The following is an 18,996-nucleotide window of genomic DNA, read 5'->3' as shown; positions in this document are numbered from 1 at the left end:
CAAAAGGAAACCACATTTGAAGTCTGAAAAGCTGTATGTGACAGAATTCCCCTATCTTTGTGATTCACTAGTATAAACCTTGCTAACCAAGGTAACTGGGACTTATTGATAGCTTAGGACTCCACCTTCCCATCCCAATATGTTAATAGTTAATTGTAGCCAAAAAGCTAAAGCTGAGGCTTCAAATGAACTTTACAAAATAAAGGGTGACATCAAAGTGGGTTTGGGGTCTGGGACTCGGTTATTGGTTGTCACAGAGATTACAAAAAAGGAGAAAGCTTGGTGCCTTGTAAAACAACATCTTAATATCTTTATTTTGTTATTCGTAAGAAGAAGCGAAGAACTGAGGCAATATTTTGCTCATGTAAATGCTGATCATCTTTAATGACTGAATGTCCTGCAGGACTAAGGATTTTCAGTTTTGTTCTGGTTGTAGACGGTTTTGCTTTGGTGTATAGTTAACTGAACTCAATATAAACAGCAACTTGATAGAAGGCCAGGATGTCCAGGAGAGAGATGCTTGATTCAGAGATTCAAGATATGTTTCAGTGTGTGTGTGTCCAGTCTGTGAAACCTCAATTCTCAGAGCCTCAGTGGCCATGCCTGGGGAGAGTGATGATAAATGACTGCTTTCCTGTAATTTACCTTCAGGAGAATGGATGGAGCTGGCCTGTTTGGTTAGTGGGTGGGGAGATGAGGAAGAGAGGACACTGTAGGTGAAAAAAAGAGAGAAAGAGAGTAAGGAGATTCCTGCTTTGAGCCTTTCTCTGGAGTTGGGTTTCCTCCAAGGTGAGGAACGCATTAAATTGTGTGTATATACTGTGTGCGCGCGCCTCATTGTTTATTTACAGAGCTTTAGCTCTTGCAGCGTTCATAGAGGAGGGGAGCCGCTCTACCCAATATTCTCTTCTTCAAACCCCCATCTAGCCCCCGTGAGTGGAAACATACCAGAGCAGTGCCAACTGTGTTTGAGCAATGGAGAAAACACACATGATCAATTTTATATAATTTCTGCAGCTAAGGCTAATAGCCGCTATTAAAGAGACAGATGATCAACACAACGCACAGTTCATTACCTAATAATTTATTTTTTACCATTTAGATTAAAAAGTCAGTGGTTCATTGCCTCAGAGGAAAATGTACAAGGAAGACTTCGATATAACAGAAGTGAAAAGCAGTGCTAGACTGAGGGCAGGATCCCTTTGTTCCCCCCAAAAAGGTAGGTGGACAATTTTTGTGTGAGTGAACCATTATTCCCAGGACATTAATGTAACAGGACATGGTGGGCTTTGTGTGTCAGTTTCCATCTGTACCTCTATGGGAAAAGCAGAGGGTCCAGTCAGTCACGTTTTTACTCCATTCACCTCAAAGTCATTTACAATTGGGTGGTTGTTGTCTGGAAACAACATAAAACCGAAAGGAATACATTCTGTGTAATATCTGAACCACGTCTTCTGGTCGTGATCACGAAAGCATATGTTCCTGGTTTCTACATCCATAATCATCTGGTTTGTACATCCATAAATGTGAGTCATCCCAGGCTAAGTGATGCTTTACAAAAGACAACATAAACGGCAGAGGCAGTTCAGTACATATTTACAATATTTAAAAAAAAAAATGCATCCGGACAAGCCAAATGTGTGGATGAAAATGATGCATGTGCACAAAAAAAAAAAGAAAAAAATAATAGTCAAAAAACAAACAATGGGAAGTTGACCAAGAAAATGTGTGTGATATAATTCTTCATCATGGACTGTTTCAGAACCCTACCCCCACCCAAAAACACTAAACTTCAAATAAGTTTCCTCTCACCTCTCTGCAAGTTGTGCGTGTCACTTGTTTGCTCGGGAAGGTTAATTAAACACACAAACTCACACACCTGTGAATGCTATAAACGCTGTGGAAAAAAAAAACAGGGGGGAGGAAGCAAAGTGAAGCAGTTATGGTCTCAGTTCCACTGCCAAGCTGCTGGGCTTGTTAATATAAAACAACAGGATGGCTCTCTCTATGAGGCTCACAAAATAGCTTTCACAAGCGCTACACTTCCACCCCCTAACCCCCCACTCAAACAAAATCTGGCCAATTTTAACCTTTTTTGATTTCGATGTTCAGGGTGGGCACTTAAGAAAAGGAAAAGCTGGTTTGTAGTTTTCGATCATGTGACCTGTGCAGAGGCCTGCAGGGAAAACTGTATTTTTTTTCCACCTTACATACCAGACACTCCACAGAACTGCAGGAGAACCGTGTAAATATTTCATCTTTTACAATCCATGAATGTTTAGATCACCCTTTTAAAGGATTCACACAAAGATGTGATCCCGCTCCATTCTGGTGATGTTTTACTTGAACTCTACATGGACAAAAGATTTTGGACCACACCTTTTAATAAATTCAAGTGTTTTCAAACCCATTGCCACAGGTGTATAAAATGAAGCACCTAGCAACGCAGTCTGCTTTTACAAGCATTTGTGAAAGATCAGTTCTAAAGCGCTCATTGAAATCCATCACATGTGTAATTTTTTCCCCTCTTCCAGATATTCTACGATAAGCTATCGGTGGTATTATCGCAAACATGGGCGTGTTTAGAAATAGTGACAAAGTGGAAGGCCATGTGAGGTTACAGAGCAACCGCTAAGGTGCACCTGTGACTCAATAACTGCAGATTTGCAAACCTTGTTTAGCATTAACATCAGCACAGAAGCTGTGTGCCAGGAGCTTCACGACATGGATTTTGGTATCTGAGAAGCTCTTGTAGGTGTGAGGTATACTACTTTTGTCCATATAGTGCATTTAGTGGAGATTCCTTCACTTTACACTGCAGTACAAAAGCACAAACATACTTAATCTTGATTTGATTTGCTCTTTTAGATTTGAAGGTAAAAAAGCTCTCAACTATTAAAACAAAGACAAGGGCGCTTTAGCTAAAACTAGCTAGCTAACACATGGTGATCCATCAGCTGCTGGCTTCAAACATTTTATGGCAGAAGTGACACACCAGTAACATTTTGTTTAACATCATTATAGTGAAACTTATTTCCAATAGCAGTTTCATGAGTTGCTATTGACAAGATCAGTTGCTGTGGTGGATTGGTGTGATCTGGCCGCAGCAGCTGCATGACAGGATATCTCAGCATACCTTTCACGCTGGTCTTTTTGTACGCCACAGGCAACGTCATCATCATAGTCCTAAACATTTATGGTGCAGGAAGCTGCTACAGTACTCCTCGGAACAATAGGTGTCGCTACTCCGAAAAAAACCTCTGCATCAGCACTGATATAAGGGAAATCGCCTCCATCTATACTTTTTTCTCCACCAAGTCATCTTACAACATGTCCGTCTGATCTGTGACCATGTGAGCAGTAAAACCTGACATGATTGTACACTTTTATCTGCTTGGCTGGTACAACGGGGCCCTTAGGGTAAATGTGTTCCCATGCAGTGCCACACTCTAAAGATTTGCTGGCAGGATAGTTATACATGTGTATAGTTTAAGAACTATCCAGCATTTTGGGGAAACTGAACTGGCAAAAATAACCAACGGGCATCGGAAAAAGCCTCTTTTGGAAGCGTTCCTATAGTGTGACATATCACGTGAAAACTAGAAGAGAAAGAATTTTGTGGAATTCCTTCACGAGGGTGTTGGGTGCTCAAGGAGCTGAGGCAAATATTTTGACAATTCATCGGAATGCCAGACTTACATACCAAGATGCGGGCACGGGTGCTACTGTAACACCACCTGTCTGACAGGTCACAGAGGACAGCCAACACATAAATAAAGGACTGCTTCTGCATTTTTGAGAAATTCCATCAGTGGGATTTGTGCCCTCAGCATAGTGCCATAGAAAACTTAAACGTCTGCTTTTTTTTTTTTTTTTTTTTTTTTGTCACACATCAGAAGTCGTGGTGGCTTATAATTCATTTTGGTTACAACTTGTTTTTGCATTGTATTATAAAAAAAAAAAAAAAAATGTCTTGATGAGAGAGAAAAGCATGAAGAGCCACAATCGTTTGAACAACATCTAGTCATGTTCAGAGTTCATAACAGCATCAAATATCATGCCATTAGACGTCCTCAGTTCTAATAACACTTCATAAACACAATCAGACCATTTACCTGTGTGTCTTTTCTTTGCAGATTGATTTACATTCTCAGAAAACAAGAACTACAGTGCAGTACTATACACCACAGAGGAGTCTGGAAGCCTCTTTCTGTGCTTTCACTTATCTAAAACACTAAATACACAACATGCAAAATGGGTTAAAAGGAGAATTCGGGGGGGTTGGGGAAAGGGGTGGAGGGAGGGAGTTTGTGGCTGACACACAGACGAGAGCAGAGGAGAGACACTTTTGGAGGAATGACAAACCAAACATGCCGCCAAAGCCAAAGGAGCGTAACCACAAGCTAGCATGAGATGCCTGTAGGAACACTCACTGCTATGTGAGCTTGATGTGCCCCTCAACTAAACTGTGTGTTTATATTGTACTCTATTTAAATAAATTGTAAAGTCGTTTACAAAATGAAATAACTGCAAAAGGCAGATAAAAAGCTTGAGAGCAACCAGATGGGTCTCTCTGCGGTTAATTCGTTGGTCCTGACTTTCATAGTCTCTTAATTGAATTTAAAAACTGACTACTCTTATTTGGCAAAGGCATGACAGGGTTATGCATTTGGGGTGGGCAAGTGGTGGAAGATGACCTGGGAAGTTTTCCTTTGGATCTTCATGCTCATATTGGTTTACCTCTCTCTGCTCCCTGTAAGGATTTGATGGACCAGCAAAAAAAAAAAAAAAAAAAGAAAAAGAAAAGAAAAAGAAAAAACCCCACAAACATGCAAACTTAACAAAGCACATGAGGACTGAAATATGATCCTCTCATGTCATAATACAATCAGTGAGCACTAAAAATGTTCCAGGCTCATTCATTTTGTCGAAATACTAAGCAAGGAATGAAAAACAAAAACGAAAAAACCCAACAACACAGCTACGTCTTTTCTTTATCCAACTTGTTTTTGTATTTTTACTGCATGAAAAAGGAACTCTTGTTTCAATCTCTTGTTGTGGCAAACAAAAGCCTGCCAGTCTTCATCAGTCAACACAATGAAATGTTCGGCCATTTTTAAAGACATAAGTGACGCTGGCCACACAGTAACGTCTGGAAGAGCTGTACCCAGCAAAGAGAATATCCACGAAGCGCAAAAGTCTCAATGGAAAAGTTGGTTTTGTTCTGAAATTCGGTCTGCACCGCTTCATCTTCCACAAAGTGACAGGCCATGAGTCATGATGGTGACTTTATAAACCACTCATAAGAGGGAATAGTGGTGAAGAGGCCTGCGATGTGACTCACTCGTGCCCAATGCAACAAAGGGATATATCTCAAATAAGGATGTGGATGGCTGAGATAGCAAAGTAGCCACACAAGATATACAAACTCTAGTATGAGCAGTGGCATCAGGTACTTGACTGTATAAGAGCCTACGTGAGCAGTTTATTCTGTGAGGGCTGTGTGGTGGTGGCGGCAGCAGCAGTGGTGGTGTGACTGAGGTTTGCTGTGGAAAATGTCCCTGCAAAGGGAGCCCTTGGTTCCTTGTAGGACATAGAAGTCCTATAGTCCAAAGAAGATACTGCAAAGACCTTGAGATTTTAGGCCTGTTTTGACAGGAAAATGCTGAAGGTCATCAGTGTGAGGTGGCCAAGCTGGAGATCTGTAGCTTGTCTTGTTGCTGATATCAGTCTGTGAAGTGATAAACACTCTATAATAAAATCCTCAGAGAACAGTGAGGGGTGAGCATTGGTAGTCTTGCATGAAAATACCTTAAAATGGCAAAAGACAGGCAGTTTTGACAGGTGGAGGTCAGGGGGTTGTATTTTTTAACAGGGGGTTGGACAGTTCAGTTGCCGTCGTCGAGAGGGGAAATGGCGCCTGCTTTTGTCTACACTTCACACCCTTTTTAATGGTCCCTTTTTAAGGCAAACCAATTGGACAAATAGACAAGTGGCCTTATAATGAAAAAAAACTTGAAAAATAAAAATGAAAATAATTATACAATATACACAAAACGTGGTCCTTAAAACAGGCAGGGTACATGCAGTCTTTGTAATGTGCAGCGTTCCCACAATGGAGGAGAAGAAAGGACTCGAGTGGCCGGGGATAAGAGAAGTCAAGAGTCAGGATTTGTGATTGAGTGCTGTGGAGGGAGAGGTAGGGATGGACGCTGCTTTTCCCAATCATGCTTTGCTGCACTTCCCCTTCTTCTCCTTGCGCTGGAACTTCCTCAGACGTCTCGTCCAAACGTCTCTCCACTGGATCACCAGGCTGTTCTTATCGGCCACCAAGCCTATGCGCTCCGCCCCCGGACTGCTGGCTCCACCTCCCGGCCCGACTCCTGGACCTGCTCCTGGGCCCGTTCCACCTTCAGCGCCACCCATCACCAAAAATCGTTTGCTCATCTGGATTTTGGGACACTTGCAGGCAAGGTCCTTCATGTGTACCCACAAGATGTTGTCACCTCGCTTTAAGGGTTCGCCCCGGCTCTTGTACACAGCCACCACGCTAACGGAGAACTTGGCCCAGTCACCCACTGTCTCCATGTCCAGCACGTTCACTTGGACAGCTGGGAACACATGTGCAAGAAACACACTCAGGTGAACACTCAAAACTCTTTACGCTTTTTAATTAATGGTATGGAAAGGAATTCTGCTCTCTTACCATAATCCTTCTTGCAGTATTTCTTCATGTTGATCTTCAAGTTGCCTTTCACTGGTTTACAGTAGGACTCACAATCTGCAAAAATAAGGACAACCAAGTTCACACCTGAAATGCAGGCAGTGACTCCAGTGCTTGTTTTCCACCAACATGTGGCTGGGGCCAGGTCTCTCTTGGTGCACTGAAAACCATCCTTCATTTTGACAGATTTGGGAACCAAATGTTGCATAGTGTTACTAACAGAAGTCGGTGTGATTTCCTTGGGAAGAATATCATGGTCAACAGAATCTGCAGACTCCAAATGCCAGTCACTTGTGAACCCTCCCTTTGGGACAGATTTTTGACACAAGTGTGGTGGAAATGTGTTTAAGCATTTATAGACTAGGCACATTCACAGTATTGGTGAAAAAGGTACCAAAGGAGCACATGAATCTTTCATATTTGCTCAGTCTTACTAACACGTTGTAATGCATAATTAGTGTCACATCACTTTAAAATATAAAACGCAGTGATCAAGCAAATATAAACATAACATTGTGATATGTGCTGATTTCTATATAGAAAGGTCAACTTTGACTCCCCGTCCCATTAATATATTTCAAATTTTTCTATAAATACAAAAAAATACACATCGAAGCATGATCTACTTTTTAAATACATGTGTATTTTTTTCTATAATAACTGAGTAAACTTACACTTTCCTTTACAAACTGACTGATGTTGCCAAAGGCTGAAAGGAAAACTGGAGCAGCGCTAAATAATAGTTGGGCTTGGTGTGGTTTTTGTGCGCTAAAAAACAGCTTCTGACAAATCACACATCCAAATCCCTGCAACAGCGAGTGCTGGGAGGCAAGTGAAACATACCAGAGGAGTAAAAGTGTTCAGTTTGACATGTTCTCCGGGGCCTTGAGAAAAGGCAGAGCGTGGTGGAAGCAGGTCATGTTTGGATGAATGTGGATAGGCCTTGGCTGCCAGAGTGACAACTAAGACCACACACTGGACCGATGACCTCTGCTGACCATTAGTAGGTGGGGTTGCAAATGATGTGGTTTGTACGTTTATGAATATGACAGTCAAAATTGATTTCTTGGCTGGATGACCATTCTCTGATCTTTTTCTGACCGACTTTAAGGCCAGCCACGGTTTGGTTTAGTTGTTCTGTGTCCTCCAGCATCTTTTTCAATCCAGCTTTTCCCTCATGCAGATTTTGGCCAAAGAGCAGGCATGTGGCGCTGGAAACACTTTGGCACTTGATTTCAGCATTTGGAACCTGAGCAGCCACCTTTCCTTCTATTATATGACTCACAGCTTACCTGCAACCTGAGTCAAATTTAAAAAAATATATATATATATTGAATTTGTTTGTAATTTTATGTTGAGGAATAGCTGTGTACAGCAGTTTCAATGGACCAGAAAGGTCGGAAAGAAACTCTCAGTTGTGTTATAGAACCCTTCAAAGATTTGAAAGCATATGCATGTAATTACATCGCGTGGTTTATTTTCTTGTAATCCTGAAATATTTGTTTTGCCATGTCGGTATTCTCGGAGATCGGAAAACATGTTTTGCAAGAACAAAGAGCAAAAGGAAAGGGAAACTGAGAAGATAAGCATGATTAAATAGGCTTAAACAGATGAAGTGTGCTAAAACGATGACAAGAATCCCTTTTAAAATTTAAAGCATTCACTGTGCTTTTAACTCAATTTCTGCCACTGGAGCTGCAGAAAGAAAAATGCTGTTGTTTGTTAGTAAGACTCATCTGTGGTTGACACAGAATCCACAGCATAAAAATAAAAATCTATGAGAAGGATACAAAATAAGTTTTAAAAAAAATGAAAATGGTGAACTGAAATTGCAAAAGAAACAGTTTTAGTGACTTCTAATGAAGGGACGTGAAAAGTTGACCACCAACAAACCACACGCTGGTAAGTGGACTGGTATCTGCGGTGCGGACTCTCATTCCCTTCAAGAGGAATAACCATTTAGCCGTTTTTGCTTTCCAAAGAAAACCAAATAAAAATCGCTGGACACGAAATGTCCAAGTTTAAAAACAAAACAAAGAGAAAAATGACCCTTTTGGGAATGTTGTTGAATTGTTCATTTTTTTTGTGGAAGAACTGAGGAGGAGGAAGAAACGGGGGACCGAGGAGCTCATTAAAACGTCCAGAAAGGTTCGCTGTATATCAGAGTGCTGGAGATTTTATTATCCAGAGAGAGGACAGAAAGGGAAACACAAAAGGAGAAAGAAGATGACTTTCAATACGCTGCAATGAGTGGAGGTGTGGATGAGTGCAAAGGTGTGTAGTGCATGTGTGTGCGTTTTACTTTAAATAAATGATGCAGAATATCACAGCCTTCTTAAGGGCTTTCTCATTAGTACCGAGTATGTGGTATTCATGTAAGTATGCATGCAGCTGTGACAGGCATGCATGTGCATGAGATGAGCATGGATTTCATTAGATCACAGCTGTTTTGTGTATGTAGGTCTCTGTTTTTGTATACAGTGGCTAACCTGCTCTTGAAACTCTGGCTGGGGCGACAGGGTGCTCTTTCCCATGAAGCACTACTTACTGCTGGGTGATCACCTGGAAAAGCTCTCGGTGAATTGCCCAATGACCCGGAAGGCCAGCCTGCTGAAAACATGCACAATTGGCTCCAAGGCTCTCGATGCCCTCTTTCCCTTGAGCCCCTTTCACTGTGCCATGACAAGGACAAATTGCATCCAACGCCCCTTACACAAAAAGATTTTGGGGGCCTTAGGTTTCTGATGGTGAAGCTCTTTCTGTGGTAGTTTAGGAAGGAGAAAGATGGGGGAAATGCTCTGGTGTGTTTGGTAGAAGCTGAGGTGAATTGACAATCAATGACTCTTGTGTTCTTAGACCCTGTAACATTTTCCCAGGAAAGTAGTAAACAAGAAAGGGCTGGACTCTCTGGGTTAAAAAGACCCAAGCGATGGCGGTAAAAGGTTATACAGAACAAGTTGTAAATAAGTGAAGAAGCTGCGAGTCTAAGGAAAATTAAATTCAGGACTTACAGTCACAGTAAAAAGAAAGTACACCCTCTGTCAGTTCCAAAGGAATTTTTTCCAGATGCAATTTTGCAAACTTGAGTTGTACTGCCATGTTCTTTTGAAAGAGAAGAAGTTTCCTCCTGGAGACACTTCCAAACAATCCATACTTGTCCAGTCTTTTTCTAATCGTATTATCATGAACTTAACATTGACCATGCTGAGACATGTGCAGTCTGAGGTGTTGCCTTTCTGTTTTGAAGTTTCTCTGAACATTGTACGGTCTTGACCTTGGGGTGAATTTGCTGGGACATCCACTCCTGCAAATGGTTTTGAATGTTTTTCACCAGTGGAATATTCTTTCTCACTCTACAGTGATGGATTTCAAATTACTAGTTCCAACTTCGCAGATTGGTGAGCAGCATCAGTTGCTTCTCTGAGATGATTTCTGATGCATTTCCTCTTTAATGTTGTGCTAATACACAATTGAATACTCCAGACCTGCAAACTGTCCGAACTTCAGCTTTTATAGAGATGCTCACACTGAGGGTGTACTTTCACACACAATTCTGCATTTTGCGTTAGTATTTTTAAAAAATAATAAAACAGTATAATCATGTGTTGTTCATCTGAGGTTGTATTTACATAATTTTAAGACCTGATTTTATGTTTACTTTAACTACACTCACTTGTAAACATAGTAATGGTAAAAAAAAATGAGATGAAAGATCTTTGGCTAGAATTCACCTCACCTAATTGAAATCATTTTAGGTAACGTTTGATCCCAATTGGATCTATTTTATGCAATTATCTGCACTAAATCTCAATAATTAACCTACCATGATTAATCTGTTGTAATAAACCATTTCTTTCCCCCATTTTTTTGTCCAGGCTTTTTGCTAAGCTAACCGGTTAGCTAAGCTAACCAGTAACCGGTTAGGTTAGCTTAGCTAGTTTACAACATTTACCTTAGGAACTTCACGAATTCTCGTTAAACTGTTTTTCATTTCACACTGTCAGACATATCTGGAGGTTTTTATTTGGAGTGTACAACCAACTTTGGCCTTTTATGTGGACCTTGGTAAGAGCCATTATAAACATCTTGAACTCTATGAATCGAGTCCTCAAAATTTATAGCATGCAACCTCGAAAGTTAAGTCGAAAGTTAAACTTTGAAAATTTATTGTGAGGGTTCTGAAAATACGTATTATTTTTAGAAGAGAAAGGACATAAAAACAAGAAAACCATTATTGCTTTAAAAAGAATGGCAGTGGTAGAAAATTTGGGAGGGGTGCACAGTCTGCCGTTTCAGTGATGATATATGTTATAAATCCACTAATGAATCAACGTTTCCAAATCAACACCGCCATTTAAATCAAATAGTTGTAGAATGAAAAATGCGGACAGGGTAATTGACCGAAGCCTAGAGTGTTAGAGGGAGTGACTGAACAAATTTCCCCCAGTTACTTGCCAACACTCTTTTCATGCCTTGCAACGTTCCCCTTCCACTATATCTCCCAACTAAACTGTAACTAATCGTCTCAGCTGCCTATCTGCTGCCCTTGGCTTAAAGCTGCACTTAAAGTCTGAGCACAGCGTGTCTCCACTAACTTGAGGCTAGTGGTTGGGGAAACTATGCCAAGGACACAGGTTTTTAAGACAATGTAAAATTTTTCCGTCCCCAGTGCACTCGTTTCCTTTGCTGAGAACTTCAAATGAGCAGACCCGCCCTCTATTAATATTTATTCCACGCCTTAAAATACGTGTCCAGAAATATTAAATATTATGTTTTTGTTCCTCTCATAAAGTAGGGGTGCTCAAGGTGCAAGGAGTATATACTAACCTGCTGGTTCCTCTGTGCTGCTCACGACAGCTGTGGGGTTGACCACAGGGATTTCTGAAACACGCACAAGAAACACAAAGTTATTTCAACGATTAATTCTAAGTCCACACCTTTCAAGTATGTCTGAAATGATCTGGCTGCCAGCCTACAATGACAGCACGTGTGGTCAAAGAAACAAAGTGTGTTCAAATTCATTAAATGTGATCCCAAATATGGGGGTGGGATGGGAAATAGTACTGAGAAGAAGTAAAAAGTGCTCTTTGAGGTCACTGAAAAAAAAAGAAGAAGAATCAGGGTTGTCACACAGTAGGTTTGTGGTGTACTATATGTCAAACTTATGAAAATACACCGGGCTTTGCAGACAGACGTGCTAGATAAACGCTAACAGACTGACAGGAATACTTATTGGTGGTGAGAGGGAAGACCGGTTCAAATAAACCATACATGCCATAGACTAATGCAGCGGTTTCAGTGTCATTTTTTAAGAAGATCTTCAGACTAACTGGAAGAAATAATCAAAGTCCAATTTTAGTTGATGCTTCACAAAAATCACACCATTTTGGAGGAGTCAGCGCATTGAAAGTAGGCACACAATGGCAAGGTGGCTACACTAGATTAGTTTCATCCTCCTCTAACAGATGTGGGGTTAACACTGCTGTGCAATCTCCATGTATAGACAGATGGACGGATGGCAAAGGGGCAATTTTGGTGGGATCATCTTGAGACAGATACAGCCCTCCCTTGTTGTGCCCGCTGGCTACAATAAAAAAAAAAAAAAAGTGCCTTGTGGAATTCCTCCAGGACTTCTCCTTTAATCGTATGCATCTTTCCAATACAAATGCTAATGCTAACAACAGGCCCCTCTCCTTTTACCGTAAACAGAATTACTGGAACGCCGGCTTAGCATCCACCCAGAGGATCTGCTTTTGATTGGATTTGGAGGTTCAGGGGTTGGACCGAGTGTGTGAGAGTGTGTTGGCAGGAGGTAGAGGGGGGTTTCTTGGAAAGCTGTTTTGAGGCAAAAGCAGCAGTTGTCTCTCTAAAATTATGGACACCCTGCCAACAAAAACAAACAAGGGCATGGAGCTTTGTGAAGGCAGGCGCAGCTGCTAGAAGCCACTTTGAGACCCTTTGACCCGATGGCCACATCTTGTGAAGATAGACAGATGATGAAAGGATCATTCAGATGTGGGTTGCTGCCATCATACTAATTGGCTTCTTAATGGATTTGTCTTCTGTCTTGGGATACAGTATCCTCCAGGGGTAATATGCTGACATCAGGCTATAATGGCAGACAGGGTTGTCATAATGTGCATAGCTTAAGCATGCCCACACCCACCATTCCTCTTGTTCTCGATAGATAGTTCACCTAATGGCACTTAAACGAGTATAGTCTGCCATCCATGACCACGGTCGTCTTCTCCTTCTTGCCTATCCGCCATCTGCTTCGGAGCTGCATGCAAGAGGAACAACATGGCACCGTGTGGCACAGTGTGGCAGAGCTGGACACGGCACTGGGCGGCGCGGCATGACTTGATTTGGTGGAGGCTATCTTTTGATTGTTTGCAATGTGGTACAGACACGTGCTGGGCCCACGGGCAAAATTCATAACTTGCGTGGACTCACATTCGCTTGTTACAGGAAATCAAAAACCTAAACAAAGCTACTAGAGCACACACACAAACACATATGGTACATAGTTAAGAGAAAGTAGAATAACAGCACAAGCGTTAACAACAGTATGCCTCTTTGTTCCTTTAGCATGGATCGCGTTTCAATTTAACCCAACTTTATGCTGGGGCGCTCGTTTGGCTCACGTTTTGGGCTCTTCTCCATGAAATGTCATTGCAGTTTCAGTGGCTATGCAAGTCAACACATGTACCACACACACACACACACACACACACACACACACACACACACACACACACACACACACACACACACACACACACACACACACACACACACACACACACACACACACACTTTCATATCCTAGTGAGGACATCTAAATGACAAAAGGCTTTCCCTAGCCGCTTACCCTAACCTTTCAAAAATTAATGCCTTAACCATAACCATTAGCCTAAACTGAAAATGCCTTCAAAGTTGTGGGGACAGGCATTTTGTAACTGACTGTTGTCCCCACAGTAACATAACTGTCTGTTGTCCCCACAAGTATAGTAGCATTCCAATTTTTGGTCCTCACAAATATATCCAAATACGGCAGGCGCACACACACACTTGGGTTATGTCTGTCAGATAGCCAGAAAGACTATATAAAAGTATGTTTTCACTTATGTTCTGTATTCTTCATGGTTTGGGTATGTGCTGCCTTTAGCTATGGATCATGCTTTTTGTCAGATTTTAATAGTCACAGGCAAGCTGATAAAATTAACCATGACGATCTGATCAGTGTCGCATGCAGTAACTGGTAGCTGCGTGTGGATGTGTGTCTGAGTTACTCACTGATGCAGGGGGCCACGGGCGAGCGGCTTTGCTGGTACCCTTTGGCGCAGCGGTTGCAGGTGATGCCCGTGACACCGTCCTTGCAGGGGCACTGGCCTGTGGTCTGGTTGCATGTCTTGCCTGCTGCGCCCACTGGGTGGCAGTCACAAGCTGGCGTGGGGGGGGGGGGGGGGGGGTGTTGGGGGAACATGTAGTGGGGCAGATAAAAGAGATAAGAGATACCAGTTCATCAAACCTGTTGCAAAATGCAAAATGACAAGACAAAACTCCTCTGAAATTCAGTAAATATTATTGATTAATGATTGATTGATTGCATTAATACTGAATGTTTGGGGGCCCACATGTCTTTAGCCTTTATACCTAGGATTCTCAAACTACTGCATTGTGAAAAACTGCATGCATATCCAGAAAACTGATGAGAAATAAGATATTTGTGTGGAGGACATTACAGGACAACTAAAAGCACAGAAAGCTATTAGTTTGGGTGAACGATGCATGTTGTGCATCAGTTTCAGCAGGAGATGACCAAATGCTCGTTTCCTCTTTCCTGAATGCTGCGTGCAGTCTAGTGCCTGCCTGCCTGGTAACACACGCTCTGCTGTTTCATCACTTCCCAAAAGTTCCGTGGATGCCCACCAAATGCCAACACCAACAGGCAATGCTCCGGTCACCTCACTTTGGCAAGACTTTTGAGGTTTGCTTTTCTAGGTGATTTATTTAAGCCACTTTAACTCATTAGTTTTTTTGGGAGTATGAAGAGCAGTTAATTATATGAGGCATAGAGTGTTGGTTGAAGCCATTTGACAAAAGCTTACAAGAACACAGGAAGTGTGAGAGCAAAAACACAATAAGCCATGAAACCCAGTAGGAAAACTCTGCCTTTTCCCCCTTTGTTTTCAGCCTGACACTTTGGAAAAATACTCTCAGACTAACGAAAAAATGGCAAAAGCAAACTTGCAAGGGCCTCAGCTGTAACACAATAGTTGTAATTGTCCAGGCTTATCAAGAAAAGGCAAGAAGGACCAATATTTCATACAAGGGAAAAACCCTGTAATCCAACAGACTTCTACAGAGCTTGCCAGGGAAAGGCAGCTGCTAACATGCCACGGTTTCTTTCCACCACCTGACGAAACTGTTAATGTGTTTATTTGCGCCCGGCGATTTTTTTTAAGTCGCTACAACAAAGGAGAGGACCCTACCACCTGTTGGATCGGCAAAGCGAGCATTTAAATGGCTGAAACTGACCCAAGAGTGTCTGCATGACGGCAGGGTGTGGGGAGATTAGCTCAGCTCAGATCTTTAGAATCGTGTCTGCCTTTTCTGGCAAGGCCAATGAAGTCTACAGGTGTCAAAGTGGCTGCACACTGTTTGAAGCCGAGATGTAAATCTGATGCTTTATCATGAGTGCAAAATCCCCATTATTTGAGTCACGCAGACTCCAATGGGAAACTTGAGCTTTGAAGGCACTTGGTAAAGTGCGACTGAACTAAGGACAAGAACGTTAAGCATGTGGCAGGGTGTGATGCAGGACTAATCGGGTGCCGGGGGTCACCAGACACCTATTTAGGCTGTGCCAGCAACCTCCACCTTCATTTAGAGCCAGAGTTTCTTTTGCTTCTGGCTAGGAACTATTTGGGATTTTCCTGAAGTTTGCATTCTCAATAAAACTCAAATGATGTAGTGCATTGGTCCGTCAACTTTTACAGTTTTTCAAGTAATGAAAAACGCTTTCAGACCAAAGGAAAAGCACATGTGAGATGACCCATGTCATAATCCCAAGTTGTTCCTGCAGAGACATGTGACAAAGGCAAGAAGTTTTACAAGCTATTGTCTCTGCACTGATCACTTAACATTGACAGGGCTGGTCAGTATAAACAAACTGCGAATGATGCACAGCGACCCCCTCGCTTCCCTTCTAATTGAGACTCGGACTGTTTGGAGTTCAGAGGTTACTGTCAGTGTTCACATTGTTCAGTAAATAACCAGTAACGGCCAGATCTGAACGAGCTGTCAGGGGCAGGCAGGATGGAGACGGGGGTTTGGTCGTGTCAGTCTAACCCCCAGCCTTCCTTCCTCAAACTGTTTTTCTGAGGTTTTATGTGCAGAGGCTAGAGCCAGTTAGAAAGCTGTAAAAATGTCCTCAGATGTTGATGGCTTTTCAAGCCCATCTGACTGCAGATGTGACAGGCGCTGCATTGGGATTTGCAGTCCCTTTGTCAGGCGTCTGCTTGTTTTAAGCGATTCAAGTGATTTTAAGTGACTGTGTTACTCAACTTGTGGTGACTGCACTTTGTTCACTTCAGTTTTATTTATGTAGCGCCAAATCACAAAAACAGTCACATCAAGGCATTTAATACTTAAACCCCAACCAATCAGATGATCCCCTATGAGCTAGCACACCGCGGGAAGAAAAAACTCCCTTTTAACTAGAAGAAACTTCCAGAACAACCAGGCTCACGGCTGGGCAGCCATCCGCTGCGAGCAGTTGGGGGTGAGGACACATGGAAGACAGCCTTTGTCTGCTGTCATGGAAAGTAGCTTTCAGATTTGCGGACTTAAAATATCCACGTTACTTCAGGAATCCTGGTTTTGTGTTTAGAGTCCTTCAAATACGCCTCACACTGTGAACAGACAACTAGACCTGGACAAGTTTGATCAGTAACAGATACAACCCCTTCTAGATTCTGTACCACCCAACCAGCCTCCCTCTATTCCCGCCTCCTCCTCTGAACACACCTGTATTTTATTGCAGTAACTCCATTTCAGACATGACGACATGACACGCACCCCCTTCAACAATACCACACCCCTGACCTCTGTCGTGACCGGGTCACAGGCAGAAAGGACATGGAAAGCAAAGGGCTGGAAAGAAAATCATGGATGCTGGTATGAGAATAAGAGGAAGACAAAGGTTTAATGGGTTTGTAGAAAGGCAGAGTGAGAGAAGTCATAAGTCAGGGTGCAATCAGAGGTCCTGGTTGTAAACCATCTGGCAAGACAGAGATGAAGAAAAAGAGAGCAAAAGAAAATGACATCTCCTAGAAGGCTGTGGATCAATCATGGAGCTGGCCCCCTCAGCTTTATAAATGTAAGCTTGGATTCTGTCACATCTGGAGCTTTTGGAAAGGAGGGTGTTAAACTGTTTATAACCTGATCACTTGACTCGGATCGCGGAGAAACTGTAGTGTCAAGGGGCCTGCATGTGTGTGAAAACATTATGCTTCCAGGTACTGCAGGAAATGAAAGATGAGAGAACTATTTGCACATAGGGACGCACATCTCAGAGCGGATCTGTTGTCAGGGGTGCAGCAGATCCCTTTCTGTTATTGTTTCAGTGCATTAACAGGTCAAATGACTTGAGTTTTAAGGTATGTGACCAAGTCGCTGTGGAGGGGTTTTTTTTTGTAATTTTTGTTAGCCATTACATGATGAATGGCTCAACATCTCATTGCAACTACCACGGGCAACTGCGGCCTGATATCATGCCATTTCTAACCTCTCGGTGTTATATTACAGGCTGCAGAAGGAAAACTGACGAGAAGCCAGTGAGAGATTCCCACCGTGAAATTTCAGCCAGGAGATCTTCATGGCTATGAGTGTTGGCAGCTTTCACTAGTGCCGTTTTTTATGTTCTGGAAGTGATTTTTTTTTCAAACCTTCATCTGGATCATACGGCTACAAAACACTCTTATTTATTTGAGTATTTTCTCGAACATCAAATACAGAAAACAAGTGTTATTTTTGCAATATTTCCAGCATAATATGGGGCTGAAAAATATCACTGCAAATGTGAAATAATGAAATCAATTTTCCATGAGAAATGCATTGGTTACATGAAAATATTATGTGGTGTGTGGGCAAGGGGGGAAACATTCGGTGGGGTGGCCAGAAAGACTCCAGGCATAGTATCAAATCATTTCTCTCTGCTATGGTATGGCAAATCAGACATGCTGATTTTTAAAAAAAATAAAAAAATAAATATATATATATATATATATATATATATATATATATATATATATATATATATACACACACATATATAGTAAGAGTTGCCATGACAACATATGTTTCCACTCATAAAATATTACTACTTCTCCCCTTTCTCAAACACATAGACTGGCTCAATCAGTGTTTGTTTGAACATTTTGTAAACATTTAGCACCAAGTAGCACCAAAGAAAAAGCTAAACTACATTTAAAGTAGTAATCATCTGGGACATTTTCATATAATCACATATATCTATAAACAAACATTTTCTACTCTATTAATGACTGACGTGACGCGAAGCGATCCTTGCTCGTGACTTGTGGTTGGTAATTCTTTCCCAGGAAACCACTTGTGTGTTATATTTCTGACAGCAGATGAAGAGCGAGCTCTGATCATAATCAAGGATAAATGAATGAGTGCTACAGTTCTGCAGTATGCTTGACTGAAGCCTAATAGAAGTATAGAGGAGGAATGAGCTCATGCAGCAAATAGCACAGACCAAAAAAAAAAAAAAAAAAAGCAGAGTATCTTGAAAGCCACGCCTGAAAATTAGTAATAAAGTTCTTCATAAACACTACTGTTACTTCTTGTTAGATTCTCACCTTTGCAGGCTCGCCTGTGGGTGATTGGTCTGGCCATGTCCCTGTAGAAGCCCTCCTTGCAGTAGTGGCAGTGGCGTCCTGCGGTATTATGGCGGCAATTCATGCACACCCCGCCACTTTTCCTCCCTGACAACTTGTACAACTCCATGTTGAATCGACACCGGCGGGCGTGGAGGTTGCAGTTGCATGCTGCGGAGGGAAAGAGCAAAGCCGTTATGGTATTGGCAAGGGTGAGGAGGATAGATGCGAAAGTTTACAATAACTTCTCAGTATTTATCTTAGGGTTCAAACATAAATTTAGCAGGCTCAAATGTTCACATGGAGCACGCTCAGCAGTAAAATATATCCTTACTGGTGGGGTATGTGTATCACAAAAGAGCTGGG

General features: G+C 42.0%; 1 protein-coding gene across 3 annotated transcripts in view; it reads right to left on the bottom strand.

Annotated features, from left to right (window-relative positions):
* Positions 1-1,063: 1,063 nt before the first annotated feature.
* ntn2 (netrin 2) overlaps positions 1,064-18,996 on the bottom strand; it is a 44,546-nt gene continuing 26,613 nt past the window's right edge. For all 3 annotated transcript variants that reach the window (XM_085170620.1, XM_085170621.1, XM_085170623.1), the window contains exons 3-7: positions 18,613-18,801; positions 14,021-14,170; positions 11,552-11,605; positions 6,707-6,781; positions 1,064-6,611 (exon numbers count right to left, since the gene is read on the bottom strand). In XM_085170620.1, the coding sequence (XP_085026746.1) occupies positions 6,226-6,611; positions 6,707-6,781; positions 11,552-11,605; positions 14,021-14,170; positions 18,613-18,801 (854 nt within the window). In that variant the 3' untranslated portion in view covers positions 1,064-6,225. The remainder of the gene's footprint in view (positions 6,612-6,706; positions 6,782-11,551; positions 11,606-14,020; positions 14,171-18,612; positions 18,802-18,996) is intronic.

This window comes from Neolamprologus multifasciatus, chromosome 8 (genome assembly GCF_963576455.1).
Source record: "Neolamprologus multifasciatus chromosome 8, fNeoMul1.2, whole genome shotgun sequence".
NCBI lineage: Eukaryota > Metazoa > Chordata > Actinopteri > Cichliformes > Cichlidae > Neolamprologus > Neolamprologus multifasciatus.
The sequence above is the reverse complement of the archived record's forward strand: the minus strand, read 5'-3'. Positions and strand labels throughout refer to the sequence as shown.